Source organism: Hyperolius riggenbachi, chromosome 7 (assembly GCF_040937935.1).
Source record: "Hyperolius riggenbachi isolate aHypRig1 chromosome 7, aHypRig1.pri, whole genome shotgun sequence".
Taxonomy (NCBI): Eukaryota; Metazoa; Chordata; class Amphibia; order Anura; family Hyperoliidae; genus Hyperolius; species Hyperolius riggenbachi.
Window position 1 is genome coordinate 324,081,928 of NC_090652.1, and position 16,242 is coordinate 324,098,169.

Here is a 16,242-nt window from a genome sequence, read left to right on the forward strand (position 1 = left end):
AGAGGAATCAGTGATCGGGCACCGTTGCCCGATTCACTGATTCACTGGCTAACAAACCGCCGGCCGGGAGCGCGCGTGCACGCGCGCGATCGGCCGCGTGGACGCACAGGAGCGCACATGGCTTCCTGGACGTGAGTTTCACGTCCAGGAATGTCAAATAGTTAACAGAGTTGAGTATGAGCACAGCCCTGTACCCTGCTGTGTGAATGCTTCACTTTCTCCTTCATTCGCAATGTCAACTGTCCTCATTATTATCTGTATCTAAACTGCTCCTGATCGATCCCGTTGTCGGTTGGTCGGGAAATTGCAGTATGTGTACCCAACATGATGTCCTACCATATTATTATACTGTATTATTCATGGCTTCAGGAATCCCCACTTTGAAAATACTGGGTTTGCCCCTGGCAAGCATAATCACATACAATGTGGTCAGCGCAGTACAGGAATGTTATGGTTCCTTTGCGGAGGGGAAATGAAGGGTTGTACTGCTTATGTTTCTACAGAGATGGTGTGTGAATGGGTGAGATTGTGCTGCAGGCTTTTGCAGGCCATTGGGTGACATTATGGCTCACATATGACTTGCTATGTTAGGGTCACGTTATCTGCATTGTGTTGGTGGGTATACGAAATCTGTACATGCTGTGCTGGGGGGCATAATATCTGCTCTAGCTCAATGGGAAACATGAGGGCTGCCCATGGTAATAGGCGCTGGCTACAATACCTAGGCTCAATGTTATGCTTTTCTACATCATTTTATGTATACTCCGGCCCCCCAGTAGTCTGAAGTATGTTGACCCGGCCCTTGACCAAAAAGTTTGGGGACCCCTGCTTTAGAGTATAGTCTGTACAACAGGCTGAATTTGGAGCCGGGTCTCCCAGAGAATTGGCGTATTGGTGTCCAAAGCAGTTCCAAACAGATGTTTATAATTCTGCATTGATGGATATGACATTTAGAGAGTGGAGGTAAAAATAGAGTAATTGAAATTTGTAAACAGGAAGCTTAGAATGTAATCCTTTCACAATAAACTTCCAGGACTGAGAGTCAGATTCTTCATTAAATGCATGAGATGCAGCCAGCAAAACTTCTGAGTCTCTGCAGAACTGCAGCTACTGAGGCAAGTCCTCCTCTCCAAACCCGACACAGAGACGGCTTACTAAATAATCCTGAGGAGATAGAGGAACTACATAGGTCCTGACCATTGGAGGTCTACAAACCATAAGATCAGACAATTATCTCCTGGAGGTATAGAAACCATAGGCACTGACCATTATCTCCTGGAGGTATAGACACCATAGGCCCTGACCATTATCTCCTGGAGGTAAGGAAACCATAGGCCCTGACCATTATCTCCTGGAGGTATAGACACCATAGGCCCTGACCATTATCTCCTGGAGGTATAGAAACCATAGGCCCTGGCCATTATCTCCTGGAGGTATAGACACCATAGGCCCCGGCCATTATCTCCTGGAGGTAAGGAAACCATAGGCCCTGACCATTATCTCCTGGAGGTAAGGAAACCATAGGCCCTGACCATTATCTCCTGGAGGTATAGAAACCATAGGCCCTGACCATTATCTCCTGGAGGTATAGACACCATAGGCCCTGACCATTATCTCCTGGAGGTATAGACACCATAGGCCCCGGCCATTATCTCCTGGAGGTAAGGAAACCATAGGCCCTGACCATTATCTCCTGGAAGTAAGGAAACCATAGGCCCTGACCATTATCTCCTGGAGGTATAGACACCATAGGCCCCGGCCATTATCTCCTGGAGGTAAGGAAACCATAGGCCCTGACCATTATCTCCTGGAAGTAAGGAAACCATAGGCCCTGACCATTATCTCCTGGAGGTATAGAAACCATAGGCCCTGACCATTATCTCCTGGAGGTAAGGAAACCATAGGCCCTGACCATTATCTCCTGGAGGTATAGAAACCATAGGCCCTGACCATTATCTCCTGGAGGTAAGGAAACCATAGGCCCTGACCATTATCTCCTGGAGGTATAGAAACCATAGGCCCTGGTCATTATCTCCTGGAGGTATAGAAACCATAGGCCCTGACCATTATCTCCTGGAGGTATAGACACCATAGGCCCAGACCGTTATCTCCTGGAGGTATAGAAACCATAGGCCCCGGTCATTATTTCCTGGAGGTATAGACACCATAGGCCCAGACCATTATCTCCTGTAGACATAGAAAGCATAGGCCCTGACCATTATCTCCTGGAGGCATAGAAACCATAGGCCCAGACCATTATCTCCTGGAGGTATAGAAACCATAGGCCCTGACCATTATCTCCTGGAGGTATAGAAACCATAGGCCCTGACCATTATCTATTGGAGGTATAGAAACCATAGGCCCTGACCATTATCTCCTGGAGGTATAGAAACCATAGGCCCTGACCATTATCTCCTGGAGGTATAGAAACCATAGGCCTTGACCATTATCTCCTGGAGGTATAGAAACCATAGGCCCTGACCATTATCTCCTGTAGATATAGAAAGCATAGGCCCTGGTCATTATCTACTGGAGGTATAGAAACCATAGGCCCTGACCATTATCTCCTGTAGATATAGAAAGCATAGGCCCTGGTCATTATCTACTGGAGGTATAGAAACCATAGGCCCTGGTCATTATCTCCTGGAGTTATGGAAACCATAGGGCTTGTGTAATGGATTGCGGAGACACCGTCGCGCGGTCTGGCAGCGGGGCGGCTGTCTCCGCGTTCAGACCGGCGGTTTCCGCACAGCAGCATGCGTCTGGTTTGTCTGAGCCTAGTAGTGCACACAGATGGAGAGCTACGTGCGCGCGCGCTGGGAGGCAGGACCTTTATGCCAATAGGAGAGGGATCAGCTGATCAGGACGATCAGCTGATCCCAGAGCAGTGGGTGATTGGCTGAGTGGGGCTGGGCGGCGCTGACGAGCGTTGCACTATTTATACTTCTTGCCTGTCAGTTGCTGGTTGTCTGCCGTTGCGAATACTTATGTGTGAGCACTCCGACCAGTCAGATCTCTCAGTGTGTTAGAACCAGGAGGACCTGGGAATTCACACTTAGCCAGATTATTTGTGTGTTATACTTTAGACCAGTTCCAGGGTGTTGTGACCACGGACCTCACACCCAAGCTTTGGAATACTGTGTCATTTGATGTGTTATACTTTAGACCAGTTCCAGGGTGTTGTGACCACGGACCTCACACCCAAGCTTAGGGATACTGTGTCATTTGATGTGTTATACTTTAGACCAGTTCCAGGGTGTTGTGACCACGGACCTCACACCCAAGCTTAGGGATACTGTGTCATTTGATGTGTTATACTTTAGACCAGTTCCAGGGTGTTGTGACCACGGACCTCACACCCAAGCATAGGGATACTGTGTCATTTGATGTGTTATACTTTAGACCAGTTCCAGGGTGTTGTGACCACGGACCTCACACCCAAGCTTAGGGATACTGTGTCATTGCTGTGTTATACTCTAGACTAGTTCCAGGGTGTCAAGACCAAGGAACTCACACCTCAGTCTAGGATTTTGTTTACTTATTTGTTATGACCATTTGCTCTGTCGACCTTTCTCTCGCTTTCTGATTCGGTACCTCTGCATATCTGCTTACCTGTTGCCAGACCCTGCCTGTACCCGGTTACCGAATCAGTCTCTCTCTCTCTCTGTACCTGATCTGCTCGTGTGTTGCCGACCTAGCCTGCCCGACCACCCAAGCTGTCACTCACCCTGAGTGCTCAGCCTAACTGTACTAGCAGCAACACCATTCCATCAGGTGTTGGCTGCAGTATAGTCTGATTCCCAGTATTGCAGGAAATCATTTGCACCCAGTTTATCTCTATCCCCTCTCCTAGGAGATAGTTCCCACACAGCCATAGGCCACCTGCTCCTCGGGTGGTCCATGCTCATAGTTGTTGCATCTCCCTCTCCACGGGAGATAGCCTACTGTTGCACCAATACATTTACTCATTACTAGGTGTCCAGAGTTTAGTCATACTTGTATTATTGGTGATTGTGCAGATCATCAATAATCGGGTATACATCTGTATTCTTGGCGATACTGCACATCACCAATAATCAGATTCTCTCTGTGTGCTGACACCGATCGTTACAGCCTGGCCATTATCTCTTGGAGGTATAGAAACTGTAGGGCCTGGCCATTATCTCCTGGAGGTATAGAAACTGTAGGGCCTGGCCACTATCTCCTGGAGGTATAGAAACTGTAGGCCCTGGCCACTATCTCCTGGAGTTATGGAAACCATAGGGCTTGGCCATTATCTCCTGGAGGTATAGAAACTGTAGGCCCTGGCCACTATCTCCTGGAGGTATAGAAACTGTAGGCCCTGGCCACTATCTCCTGGAGTTATGGAAACCATAGGGCTTGGCCATTATCTCCTGGAGGTATAGAAACTGTAGGCCCTGGCCACTATCTCCTGGAGGTATAGAAACTGTAGGCCCTGGCCACTATCTCCTGGAGTTATGGAAACCATAGGGCCTGGCCATTATCTCCTGGAGGTATAGAAACTGTAGGCCCTGGCCACTATCTCCTGGAGTTATGGAAACCATAGGGCTTGGCCATTATCTCCTGGAGGTATAGAAACTGTAGGCCCTGGCCACTATCTCCTGGAGGTATAGAAAGCATAGGCCCTGGTCATTATCTACTGGAGGTATAGAAACCATAGGCCCTGACCATTATCTCCTGGAGGTATAGAAACTGTAGGCCCTGGCCACTATCTCCTGGAGGTATAGAAACTGTAGGCCCTGGCCACTATCTCCTGGAGTTATGGAAACCATAGGGCCTGGCCATTATCTCCTGGAGGTATAGAAACTGTAGGCCCTGGCCACTATCTCCTGGAGTTATGGAAACCATAGGGCCTGGCCATTATCTCCTGTACATATCAAAAGGGGGGGAAATAAAATACTCTAAAAACAGTAATAAAGTTGAAGAAAATGAGGTGGCTTACCTCAACAACGACAAATTCACATAAGATGAATTATTTATTAATACAAAAGCACAGGCAACACGTTTCATGGGAACTCGCCTACTTCCTCAGGCCAAATAAAGTGCCGATAAACACTTATAGCCGCATTAGGGGCGCCTCCCTGGTAAACCCGAGTGGAGCCCCCTTGTGCAACCCACAGTATTTTTCAACTACCTTTTGATACATCCATCGACTATCAGGATATACTGCGCCATTTGGGCTCCCGTTGTCATTGTGTTTTTTCCTTCTAGTGTTTTACACTTTATCTTCCGGTCCTGTATTCTTTTTCCTCCATACATAACGCCCCTTGTTATGCCCAAATAACTCATTTTAGTTTCATCAGTCCACAGCACCTTATTCCAAAATGAAGCTGGCTTGTCCAAATGTGCTTTAGCATACCACAAGCGGCTCTGTTTGTGCTGTGGGTGGAGAAAAGGCTTCCTCTGCATCACTCTCACATACAGCATCTCTAACCATTATCTCCTGAAGATATATTAACCATAGGCCCCCGGCCATTATCTCCTGAAGGTATAGAAACCATATGCCCTGGCCATTATCTCCTGGAGGTATAGAAACCATATGCCCTGACCATTATCTCCTGGAGGTTTAGAATCTATATGCCCTGACCATTATCTCCTGGAGGTATAGACACCATAGGCCCTGACCATTATCTCCTGGAGGTATAGACACCATATGCCCTGGCCATTATCTCCTGGAGGTATAGAAACCATAGGCCCTGACCATTATCTCTTAGAGGTAAAGAAACCATAGCCCCAGCCATTATCTCCTAGAGGTATAGACACCATATGCCCTGACCATTATCTCCTGGAGGTTTAGAATCTATATGCCCTGACCATTATGTCCTGGAGGTATAGACACCATAGGCCCTGACCATTATCTCCTGGAGGTATAGACACCATAGTCCCTGACCATTATCTCCTGGAGGTATAGAAACCATATGCCCTGACCATTATCTCCTGAAGATATAGACACCATAGGCCCTGGCCATTATACCTTAGAGGTATAGAAACCATAGGCCCCCGGTCATTAACTCCTGAAGGTATAGAAACCATATGCCCTGGCCATAATCTCCTGGAGGTATAGAAACCATAGGCCCAGGCCATTATCTCCTAGAGGTATAGAAACCATAGGCCCTAACCATTATCTCATGAAGGTATAGAAAGCATAGGCCCTAACCATTATCTCCTGAAGATATAGAAACCATAGGCCCTGGCCATTATCTCCTGAAGGTATAGAAACCATAGGCCCTAACCATTATCTCCTGAAGATATAGAAACCAAAGGCCCTGGCCATTATCTCTTAGAGGTATAGAAACCATAGCCCCCGGCCATTATCTCTTAGAGGTATAGAAACCATAGCCCCCGGCCATTATCTCTTAGAGGTATAGAAACCATAGCCCCCGGCCATTATCTCTTAGAGGTATAGAAACCATAGCCCCCGGCCATTATCTCTTAGAGGTATAGAAACCATAGGCCCTGACCATTATCTCCTGGAGGTATAGAAACCAAAGGCCCTGGCTATTATCTCCTTGAGGTACAGAAACCATAGGCCCTGGCCATTATCTCCTGAAGGTATAGACACCATATGCCCTGACCATTATCTCATTGAGGTATAGACACCATAGGCCCCGGGCCATTATCTCCTGGAGGTATAGAAACCATAGGCCTTAACCATTATCTCTTGGAGGTATAGAAACCATAGGCCCTGATAATTATCTCCTGGAGGTATAGAAACCATAGGCCCTGATAATTATCTCCTGGAGGTATAGAAACCATAGGCCCCGGCCATTATCTCCTGGAGGTATAGAAACCATTGGCCCTGGCCATTATCTCTTGAAGGTATATTAATCGTAGGCCTTGGCCATTATCTCCTTGAGGTATAGAAACTGTAAGTTCTGACCATTATCATAATCATAGACATATAACCATAGGCCATGGTAATTATCCCTTGGAAGTACAGAAAAAAAGATTCTTATCTGTGTGAAGGCAGAGAGCTGATTATAAAGAGGGGGAGGGGGCTGATGGCAGGGGGGGGGATTGAGGGCGGAGCATTATATGAGCTGATTATAATTAGGAGGGGTGATGGTGGGGGTGTGAAGGAGGAGAGCTGATTATAAAGAAGGGGGGGCTGATGGTGGGTGAAACTGGAGATCTGATTATAAAGCGGGGGGGGGGAGGGGGGTGATGGCGGGGGATTGAAGGTGGAGCATTATATGAGCTGATTATAAAGAGGGGGACTGATGGTGGGGGTGTGAAGGCGGAGCATTATTTGAGCTGATTAATGATTATTAAGCAGGAGGGGCTGATGGCAGAGGTGTGAGGTTATAAAGCGGGGGAGGGGGCTGATGGCAGAGGTGTGAGGGCGGAGCATTATACTAGCTGATTATAAAGAGGGGGGGCTGATGGCGGAGGTGTGAGGGTGGAGCATTATACGAGCGGAGGTGTGATGTTATAAAGGGGGGGGGGGAGCTGATGGCGGAGGTGTGAGGTTATAAAGCGGGGGAGGGGGCTGATGGCAGAGGTGTGAGGGCGGAGCAGTATACCAGCTGATTATAAAGAGGGGGGAGCTAATGGCGGGGGTGCGGAGACTCCATCTCCCACCATCTTCCTCTTGCAGCCAGTCTCCTGGCCTGTGTGTGTAAATACTCTGTGGAAACATTTCTGCTGCTTCCTGTCCCTTATTAATAATCCGCTGCTTCCTGTCCCTTATTAATAATCCGCTCTCCAGACTAATCCTCACCCTGCAAAACACAGATTAACCCCTAAAGCTGCCGCTGTGGGAGGAGGGGAAACATGGCGCCTTCCGGAAGGTGGAAAACTACCCCCTCACTGATAGATATACTGACACTGGGGGGCACAGGACAATGACGTGCTGACACGGGGGGGGGGGGGGGGACAGGACAATGACATGCTGACACGGGGGGGGGGGGGGGACAGAACAATGACACGCTGAACCGGGGGAATCCCCCTCCTGCTCCCCCAGCCCAGTGTGTAAATGCAGAGTATAGTGCAGCAGAAGCTGTGTTCTCACCTCTCTGCTGGAGTCCAGTGCTGTGCCTGTGTGACCTTCCTGTCTGTCCCCATCCCCCTCCTGCAGTCCCCCACCTTAGTGTGTAAATGCAGAGTATAGTGCAGCAGAAGCTGTGCTCTCACCTCTCTGCTGGAGTCCAGTGCTGTGCCTGTGCGACCATCCTGTCTGTCCCCATCCCCTTCCTGCACTCCCCCAGCTTAGTGTGTAAATGCAGAGTGTAGTGCAGCAGAAGCTGTGCTCTCACCTCTCCACTGGAGTCCAGTGCTGTGCCTGTGTGACCATCCTGTCTGTCCCCATCCCCTTCCTGTACAACTCCAGCTTAGTGTGTAAATGCAGAGTATAGTGCAGCAGAAGCTGTGCTCTCACCTCTCTGCTGGAGTCCAGTGCTGTGCCTGTGCGACCGTCCTGTCTGTCCCCATCCCCTTCCTGCACTCCCCCAGCTTAGTGTGTAAATGCAGAGTATAGTGCAGCAGAAGCTGTGCTCTCACCTCTCTGCTGGAGTCCAGTGCTGTGCCTGTGCGACCGTCCTGTCTGTCCCCATCCCCTTCCTGCACTCCCCCAGCTTAGTGTGTAAATGCAGAGTGTAGTGCAGCAGAAGCTGTGCTCTCACCTCTCCACTGGAGTCCAGTGCTGTGCCTGTGTGACCATCCTGTCTGTCCCCATCCCCTTCCTGTACAACTCCAGCTTAGTGTGTAAATGCAGAGTATAGTGCAGCAGAAGCTGTGCTCTCACCTTTCCGCTGCAGTCCAGTGCTGTGCCTGTGTGACCATTCTCTCTGTCTACTGCTCCCTCTAGTGCTGGCTCTCCTCATGTAGCGTGTAATCATGCTCATGTGGTAGGAGATGCTGGGCACTAGGTGGAGTGGTGAGTAGACAGGCAGAAGCACAGCACTGGACTCCAGCGGAGAGGTGAGAGTACAGCTTCTGCTGCACTATACTCTGCATTTACACTCTAAGCTGGGGTAGAGCAGGAGGGGGACAGGGACAGACAGGATGGTCACACAGGCACAGCACTGGACTCCAGTAGAGGGGTGAGAACACAGCTTCTGCTGCACTATACTTTGCATTTACACACTAAGCTGGGGGAGTGCAGGAAAGGGTTGTGCAACGAAATGCAACAGGATCAGCAAGTTGTTTGTATCTCAGGGACTCCCTGTGCCTCCTTATGTCCCCTTGTGCCACTATCTGTCCCAGTCCCCTTCCTGCACTCCCCCAGCTTAGCGTGGAAATGCAGAGTCTAGTGTAGCAGAAGCTTTGCTCTCAACTCCCTGCCAGAGTCCAGCGCTGTGCCTGTGTGACCATCCCGTCTGTCTCCTGCTTGCTCTAGTGCTGGCTCCCCAATCTCGTCATGTCGCGTGAAATCACGGTACATGTAAGAGATGCTGGGCTAGGGGGAGAGGTGAGAGCACAGCTTCTGCTGCACTATACTCTGAATTTACACACTAAGCTGGTGGAGTGCAGGAAGGGGATGGGGACAGACAGGATGGTCACACAGGCACAGCAGTGGACTCCAGCAGAGAGGTGAGAGCACAGCTTCTGCTGCACTATACTCTGCATTACACACTAAGCTGGGGGAGTGCAGGAAGGGGATGGGGACAGACAGGATGGTCACACAGGCACAGCACTGAACTCCAGCAGAGAGGTGAGAGCACAGCTTCTGCTGCACTATACTCTGCATTTACACACTAAGCTGGGGGAGTGCAGGAGGGGGATGGGGACAGACAGGATGGTCACACAGGCACAGCACTGGACTCCAGCGGAGAGGTGAGAGCACAGCTTCTGCTGCACTATACTCTGCATTTACACACTAAGCTGGGGGAGAGCAGGAGGGGGATGTGGACAGACAGGATGGTCGCACAGGCACAGCACTGGACTCCAGCAGAGAGGTGAGAGCACAGCTTCTGCTGCACTATACTCTGCATTTACACACTAAGCTGGGGGAGTGCAGGAAGGGGATGGGGACAGACAGGATGGTCACACAGGCACAGCACTGGACTCCAGCGGAGAGGTGAGAGCACAGCTTCTGCTGCACTATACTCTGCATTTACACACTAAGCTGGGGGAGAGCAGGAGGGGGATAGGGACAGACAGGATGGTCACACAGGCACAGCACTGGACTACAGCGGAGAGGTGAGAGCACAGCTTCTGCTGCACTACACTCTGCATTTACACACTAAGCTGGGGGAGTGCAGGAGGGGGATGGGGACAGACAGGATGGTCGCACAGGCACAGCACTGGACTCCAGCAGAGAGGTGAGAGCACAGCTTCTGCTGCACTATACTCTGCATTTACACACTAAGCTGGGGGAGTGCAGGAGGGGGATGGGGACAGACAGGATGGTCACACAGGCACAGCACTGGACTCCAGCGGAGAGGTGAGAGCACAGCTTCTGCTGCACTATACTCTGCATTTACACACTAAGCTGGGGGAGAGCAGGAGGGGGATGTGGACAGACAGGATGGTCGCACAGGCACAGCACTGGACTCCAGCAGAGAGGTGAGAGCACAGCTTCTGCTGCACTATACTCTGCATTTACACACTAAGCTGGGGGAGTGCAGGAAGGGGATGGGGACAGACAGGATGGTCACACAGGCACAGCACTGGACTCCAGCGGAGAGGTGAGAGCACAGCTTCTGCTGCACTATACTCTGCATTTACACACTAAGCTGGGGGAGAGCAGGAGGGGGATAGGGACAGACAGGATGGTCACACAGGCACAGCACTGGACTACAGCGGAGAGGTGAGAGCACAGCTTCTGCTGCACTACACTCTGCATTTACACACTAAGCTGGGGGAGTGCAGGAGGGGGATGGGGACAGACAGGATGGTCGCACAGGCACAGCACTGGACTCCAGCAGAGAGGTGAGAGCACAGCTTCTGCTGCACTATACTCTGCATTTACACACTAAGCTGGGGGAGTGCAGGAAAGGGATGGGGACAGACAGGATGGTCACACAGGCACAGCACTGGACTCCAGCGGAGAGGTGAGAGCACAGCTTCTGCTGCACTATACTCTGCATTTACACACTAAGCTGGGGGAGAGCAGGAGGGGGATAGGGACAGACAGGATGGTCACACAGGCACAGCACTGGACTACAGCGGAGAGGTGAGAGCACAGCTTCTGCTGCACTATACTCTGCATTTACACACTAAGCTGGAGTTGTGCAGGAAGGGGATGGGGACAGACAGGATGGTCACACAGGCACAGCACTGGACTCCAGCAGAGAGGTGAGAGCACAGCTTCTGCTGCACTATACTCTGCATTTACACACTAAGCTGGGGGAGAGCAGGAGGGGGATGGGGACAGACAGGATGGTCACACAGGCACAGCACTGGACTCCAGCGGAGAGGTGAGAGCACAGCTTCTGCTGCACTACACTCTGCATTTACACACTAAGCTGGGGGAGTGCAGGAGGGGGATGGGGACAGACAGGATGGTCGCACAGGCACAGCACTGGACTCCAGCAGAGAGGTGAGAGCACAGCTTCTGCTGCACTATACTCTGCATTTACACACTAAGCTGGGGGAGTGCAGGAAAGGGATGGGGACAGACAGGATGGTCACACAGGCACAGCACTGGACTCCAGCGGAGAGGTGAGAGCACAGCTTCTGCTGCACTATACTCTGCATTTACACACTAAGCTGGGGGAGAGCAGGAGGGGGATAGGGACAGACAGGATGGTCACACAGGCACAGCACTGGACTACAGCGGAGAGGTGAGAGCACAGCTTCTGCTGCACTATACTCTGCATTTACACACTAAGCTGGAGTTGTGCAGGAAGGGGATGGGGACAGACAGGATGGTCACACAGGCACAGCACTGGACTCCAGCAGAGAGGTGAGAGCACAGCTTCTGCTGCACTATACTCTGCATTTACACACTAAGCTGGGGGAGAGCAGGAGGGGGATGGGGACAGACAGGATGGTCACACAGGCACAGCACTGGACTCCAGCGGAGAGGTGAGAGCACAGCTTCTGCTGCACTATACTCTGCATTTACACACTAAGCTGGGGGAGAGCAGGAGGGGGATGGGGACAGACAGGATGGTCACACAGGCACAGCACTGGACTCCAGCGGAGAGGTGAGAGCACAGCTTCTGCTGCACTATACTCTGCATTTACACACTAAGCTGGGGGAGAGCAGGAGGGGGATAGGGACAGACAGGATGGTCACACAGGCACAGCACTGGACTACAGCGGAGAGGTGAGAGCACAGCTTCTGCTGCACTATACTCTGCATTTACACACTAAGCTGGAGTTGTGCAGGAAGGGGATGGGGACAGACAGGATGGTCACACAGGCACAGCACTGGACTCCAGCAGAGAGGTGAGAGCACAGCTTCTGCTGCACTATACTCTGCATTTACACACTAAGCTGGGGGAGTGCAGGAAAGGGGTGTGCCATGAAATGCGACAGGATCAGCAGGTTGGTTGTATCACAGGGACTCCCTGTATTGTGCATCCACCCTATACGCCACATGGTTTATATTCTACTGTGTGTGTGTATGGTTTTTTGCCGGGGGGGGGGGTGACATAGGACTTCTTGCCTGGGAGGACAGAGGCTAGAAACGGCCCTGTAGATGATTTCTCTGCACACATGAGGTGTAATTATTGATAACTGTTCTCTGGCTCCAGAAATAGTAAACGATCCTCTGCGAAGCATTTTTCACAAATGGAAAACACAAACATTGAAGGCTGCCAAGCGGCGGCTGATAAAATGTGTTAATAAATCACCTGGCAGGCGATAGTGGAGGCTGAGTGGAGGCATTGTGGTCATACAGAGGAGGGGTTACTGAGGGATAAACTCTGCCTCTCCCAGCCTCTGTCTAACACTCCTTCCTCTTCTCTCACCAGAGATGTCCTGCGAGACCAGAGGACAACCATGACCAAGACCACCGGAGGCTGAGCAGCAACATTCCGCCATGGGGACCCTCATCCTGGCCCTGCTTCTCTCTGCCGCCTCCCCTGTGAGTATATCGGGGGGTCTGTGTGTAGCAGGGGGCTTCCGGACTGTAGATTGCAAGCTCTGGTGCTACTGAAATAGTGCCTCAGCCCCAGGTCGCTGGCTGATGTTTCTGGGGGTCTCTGATCCCCCCATCCCCTGCATCCTCCTGCTGGGTGATCTATTAGATTTATATGTGATGCTAGTAATACATTTCATATCTCTGAGCCACACGGTGTTATGTGACATGTGACAGTTGCCACTTTGCACAGCAGCTTTGGATGTCTAACAGGTTATGCAGAATTTGTGTTAGGCAGACGTGGGACACATCCTACCACTGAGAGAGATCCTAACCCTGCTCATCTTAAAGCGCACCTGAAGTGACAGTGGTATGGAGGCTGCCATATGTATTTCCTGTTACACAATACCAGTTGCCTGGCAGTCCTGTTGATCTATTTGACTGCAGTAGTGGCTGAATCACACACCTGAAACAAGCATGCAGCTAATCCAGTCTGACTTCAGTCAGAGCACCTGATCTGCTGCATGCTTGTTCAGGGGCTGTGGCTGAAAGTATTAAAGGGAACCAGAAGCAAAGGTACATGGAGGCGGCCATATTTAGTTGCTTTTAAGCTATACCAGTTACCTGGCTGTCCTGCTGATTCTCTGCCTCTAATACCTTTAGCCACAGCCCCTGAACAAGCATGCAGCAGATCAGGTGCTCTGACTGTAGTGTCACTGGATTAGCTGCATGCTTGTTTCAGGTGTGTGATTCAGACACTACTGCAGCCAAATAGATCAGCAGGACAGCCAGGCAACCGGTATTGTTTAACAGGAAATAAATATGGCAGCCTCTGTATCCCTCTCAGGCCAGGTGTGTGGTATGAGGTGCAGGGGGGTCTGTAGCCTGCACCCCGCATTATGGGGGAGCTGTGTGAAGGCAGCAGGGTATAGACTCCACATTTTTCTAGGATGGGAAAATGACAGTGAAGCTGATTTGGGCTCCATTCCCATCATGGAAATATCTCTGAAGTCTCAGCAACAACAGGAAACAGAAACCTGTATATAAGCAGGGCAGGCATGGAGACTGCTTGCGGGGAACAGAAGACCTCTGCAGTGAAAAGAGGAAGACCTGGCTAAGGACAGTCAGTGACATGACTCTGTACTCTGTGCAGTGCTGCAGAAGATGTCACTGCTATATAAATACATAATAATAATATGGTAGGACATTAGACTATGACTATGTTAGGATTAGATTGTGAGCTCCTCTGAGGACAGTCAGTGACATGACTATGTACTCTGTAATGTGCTACAGGAGATGTCAGTGCTATATAAATACATAATAATAATATGGTAGGACATTAGACTATGACTATGGTAGGATTAGAGTGTGAGCTCCTCTGAGGACAGTCAGTGACAAGACTATGTACTCTGTAATGTGCTGCAGAAGATGTCAGTGCTATATAAATACATAATAATAATATGGTAGGACATTAGACTATGGTAGGATTAGAGTGTGAGCTCCTCTGAGGACAGTCAGTGACATGACTATGTACTCTGTAATGTGCTGCAGAAGATGTCAGTGCTATATAAATACATAATAATAATATGGTAGGACATTAGACTATGACTATGGCAGGATTAGAGTGTGAGCTCCTCTGAGGATAGTTAGTGACATGACTATGTACTCTGTAATGTGCTGCAGGAGATGTCAGTGCTATGTAAATACATAATAATAATATGGTAGTACATTACACTATGACTATGGTAGGATTAGAGTGTGAGCTCCTCCTGAGGACAGTCAGTGACATGACTATGTACTCTGTAATGTGCTGCAGAGGATGTCAGTGCTGTATAAATACATAATAATAATATGGCAGGACATTAGATTATGACTATGGTAGGATTAGAGTGTGAGCTTCTCTGAGGACAGTCAGTGACATGACTATGTACTCTGTAATGTGGTGCAGAAGATGTCACTGCTATATAAATACATAATAATAATATGGTAGGACATTAGACTATGGTAGGATTAGAGTGTGAGCTCCTCTGAGGACAGTCAGTGACATGACTATGTACTCTGTAATGTGCTGCAGAAGATGTCAGTGCTATATAAATACATAATAATAATATGGTAGGACATTAGACTATGACTATGGCAGGATTAGAGTGTGAGCTCCTCTGAGGATAGTTAGTGACATGACTATGTACTCTGTAATGTGCTGCAGGAGATGTCAGTGCTATGTAAATACATCATAATAATATGGTAGTACATTACACTATGACTATGGTAGGATTAGAGTGTGAGCTCCTCTGAGGACAGTCAGTGACATGACTATGTACTCTGTAATGAGCTGCAGAGGATGTCAGTGCTGTATAAATACATAATAATAATATGGCAGGACATTAGATTATGACTATGGTAGGATTAGAGTGTGAGCTTCTCTGAGGACAGTCAGTGACATGACTATGTACTCTGTAATGTGCTGCAGAAGATGTCAGTGCTGTATAAATACATAATAATAATATGGTAAGACATTAGACTATGACTTTGACAGGATTAGATTGTGAGCTTCTCTGAGGACAGTCAGTGACAAGACTATGTACTCTGTAATGTGGTGCAGAAGATGTCACTGCTATATAAATACATAATAATAATAATATGGTAGGACATTAGACTATGGTAGGATTAGAGTGTGAGCTCCTCTGAGGACAGTCAGTGACATGACTATGTACTCTGTAATGTGCTGCAGAAGATGTCAGTGCTATATAAATACATAATAATAATATGGTAGGACATTAGACTATGACTATGGCAGGATTAGAGTGTGAGCTCCTCTGAGGATAGTTAGTGACATGACTATGTACTCTGTAATGTGCTGCAGGAGATGTCAGTGCTATATAAATACATAATAATAATAATATGGCAGGACATTAGATTATGACTATGGTAGGATTAGAGTGTGAGCTCCTCTGAGGACAGTCAGTGACATGACTATGTACTCTGTAATGTGCTGCAGAAGATGTCAGTGCTATATAAATACATAATAATAATATAGTAGGACATTAGACTATGACTATGGTAGGATTAGAGCGTGAGCTCCTCTGAGGACAGTCAGTGACATGACTATGTACTCTGTAATGTGCTGCAGAGGATGTCAGTGCTGTATAAATACATAATAATAATATGGTAAGACATTAGACTATGACTTTGGCAGGATTAGAGTGTGAGCTCCTCTGAGGATAGTTAGTGACATGACTGTACTCTGTAAA

At 49.1% G+C, this 16,242-nt stretch overlaps 1 protein-coding gene across 2 annotated transcripts in view; it reads left to right on the forward strand.

The window, feature by feature from the left end:
• SCTR (secretin receptor) overlaps positions 1–16,242 on the forward strand; it is a 93,726-nt gene that overhangs the window by 16,786 nt on the left and 60,698 nt on the right. For both annotated transcript variants that reach the window (XM_068246326.1, XM_068246327.1), the window contains exon 2: positions 12,885–12,997. In XM_068246326.1, the coding sequence (XP_068102427.1) occupies positions 12,953–12,997 (45 nt within the window). In that variant the 5' untranslated portion in view covers positions 12,885–12,952. The remainder of the gene's footprint in view (positions 1–12,884; positions 12,998–16,242) is intronic.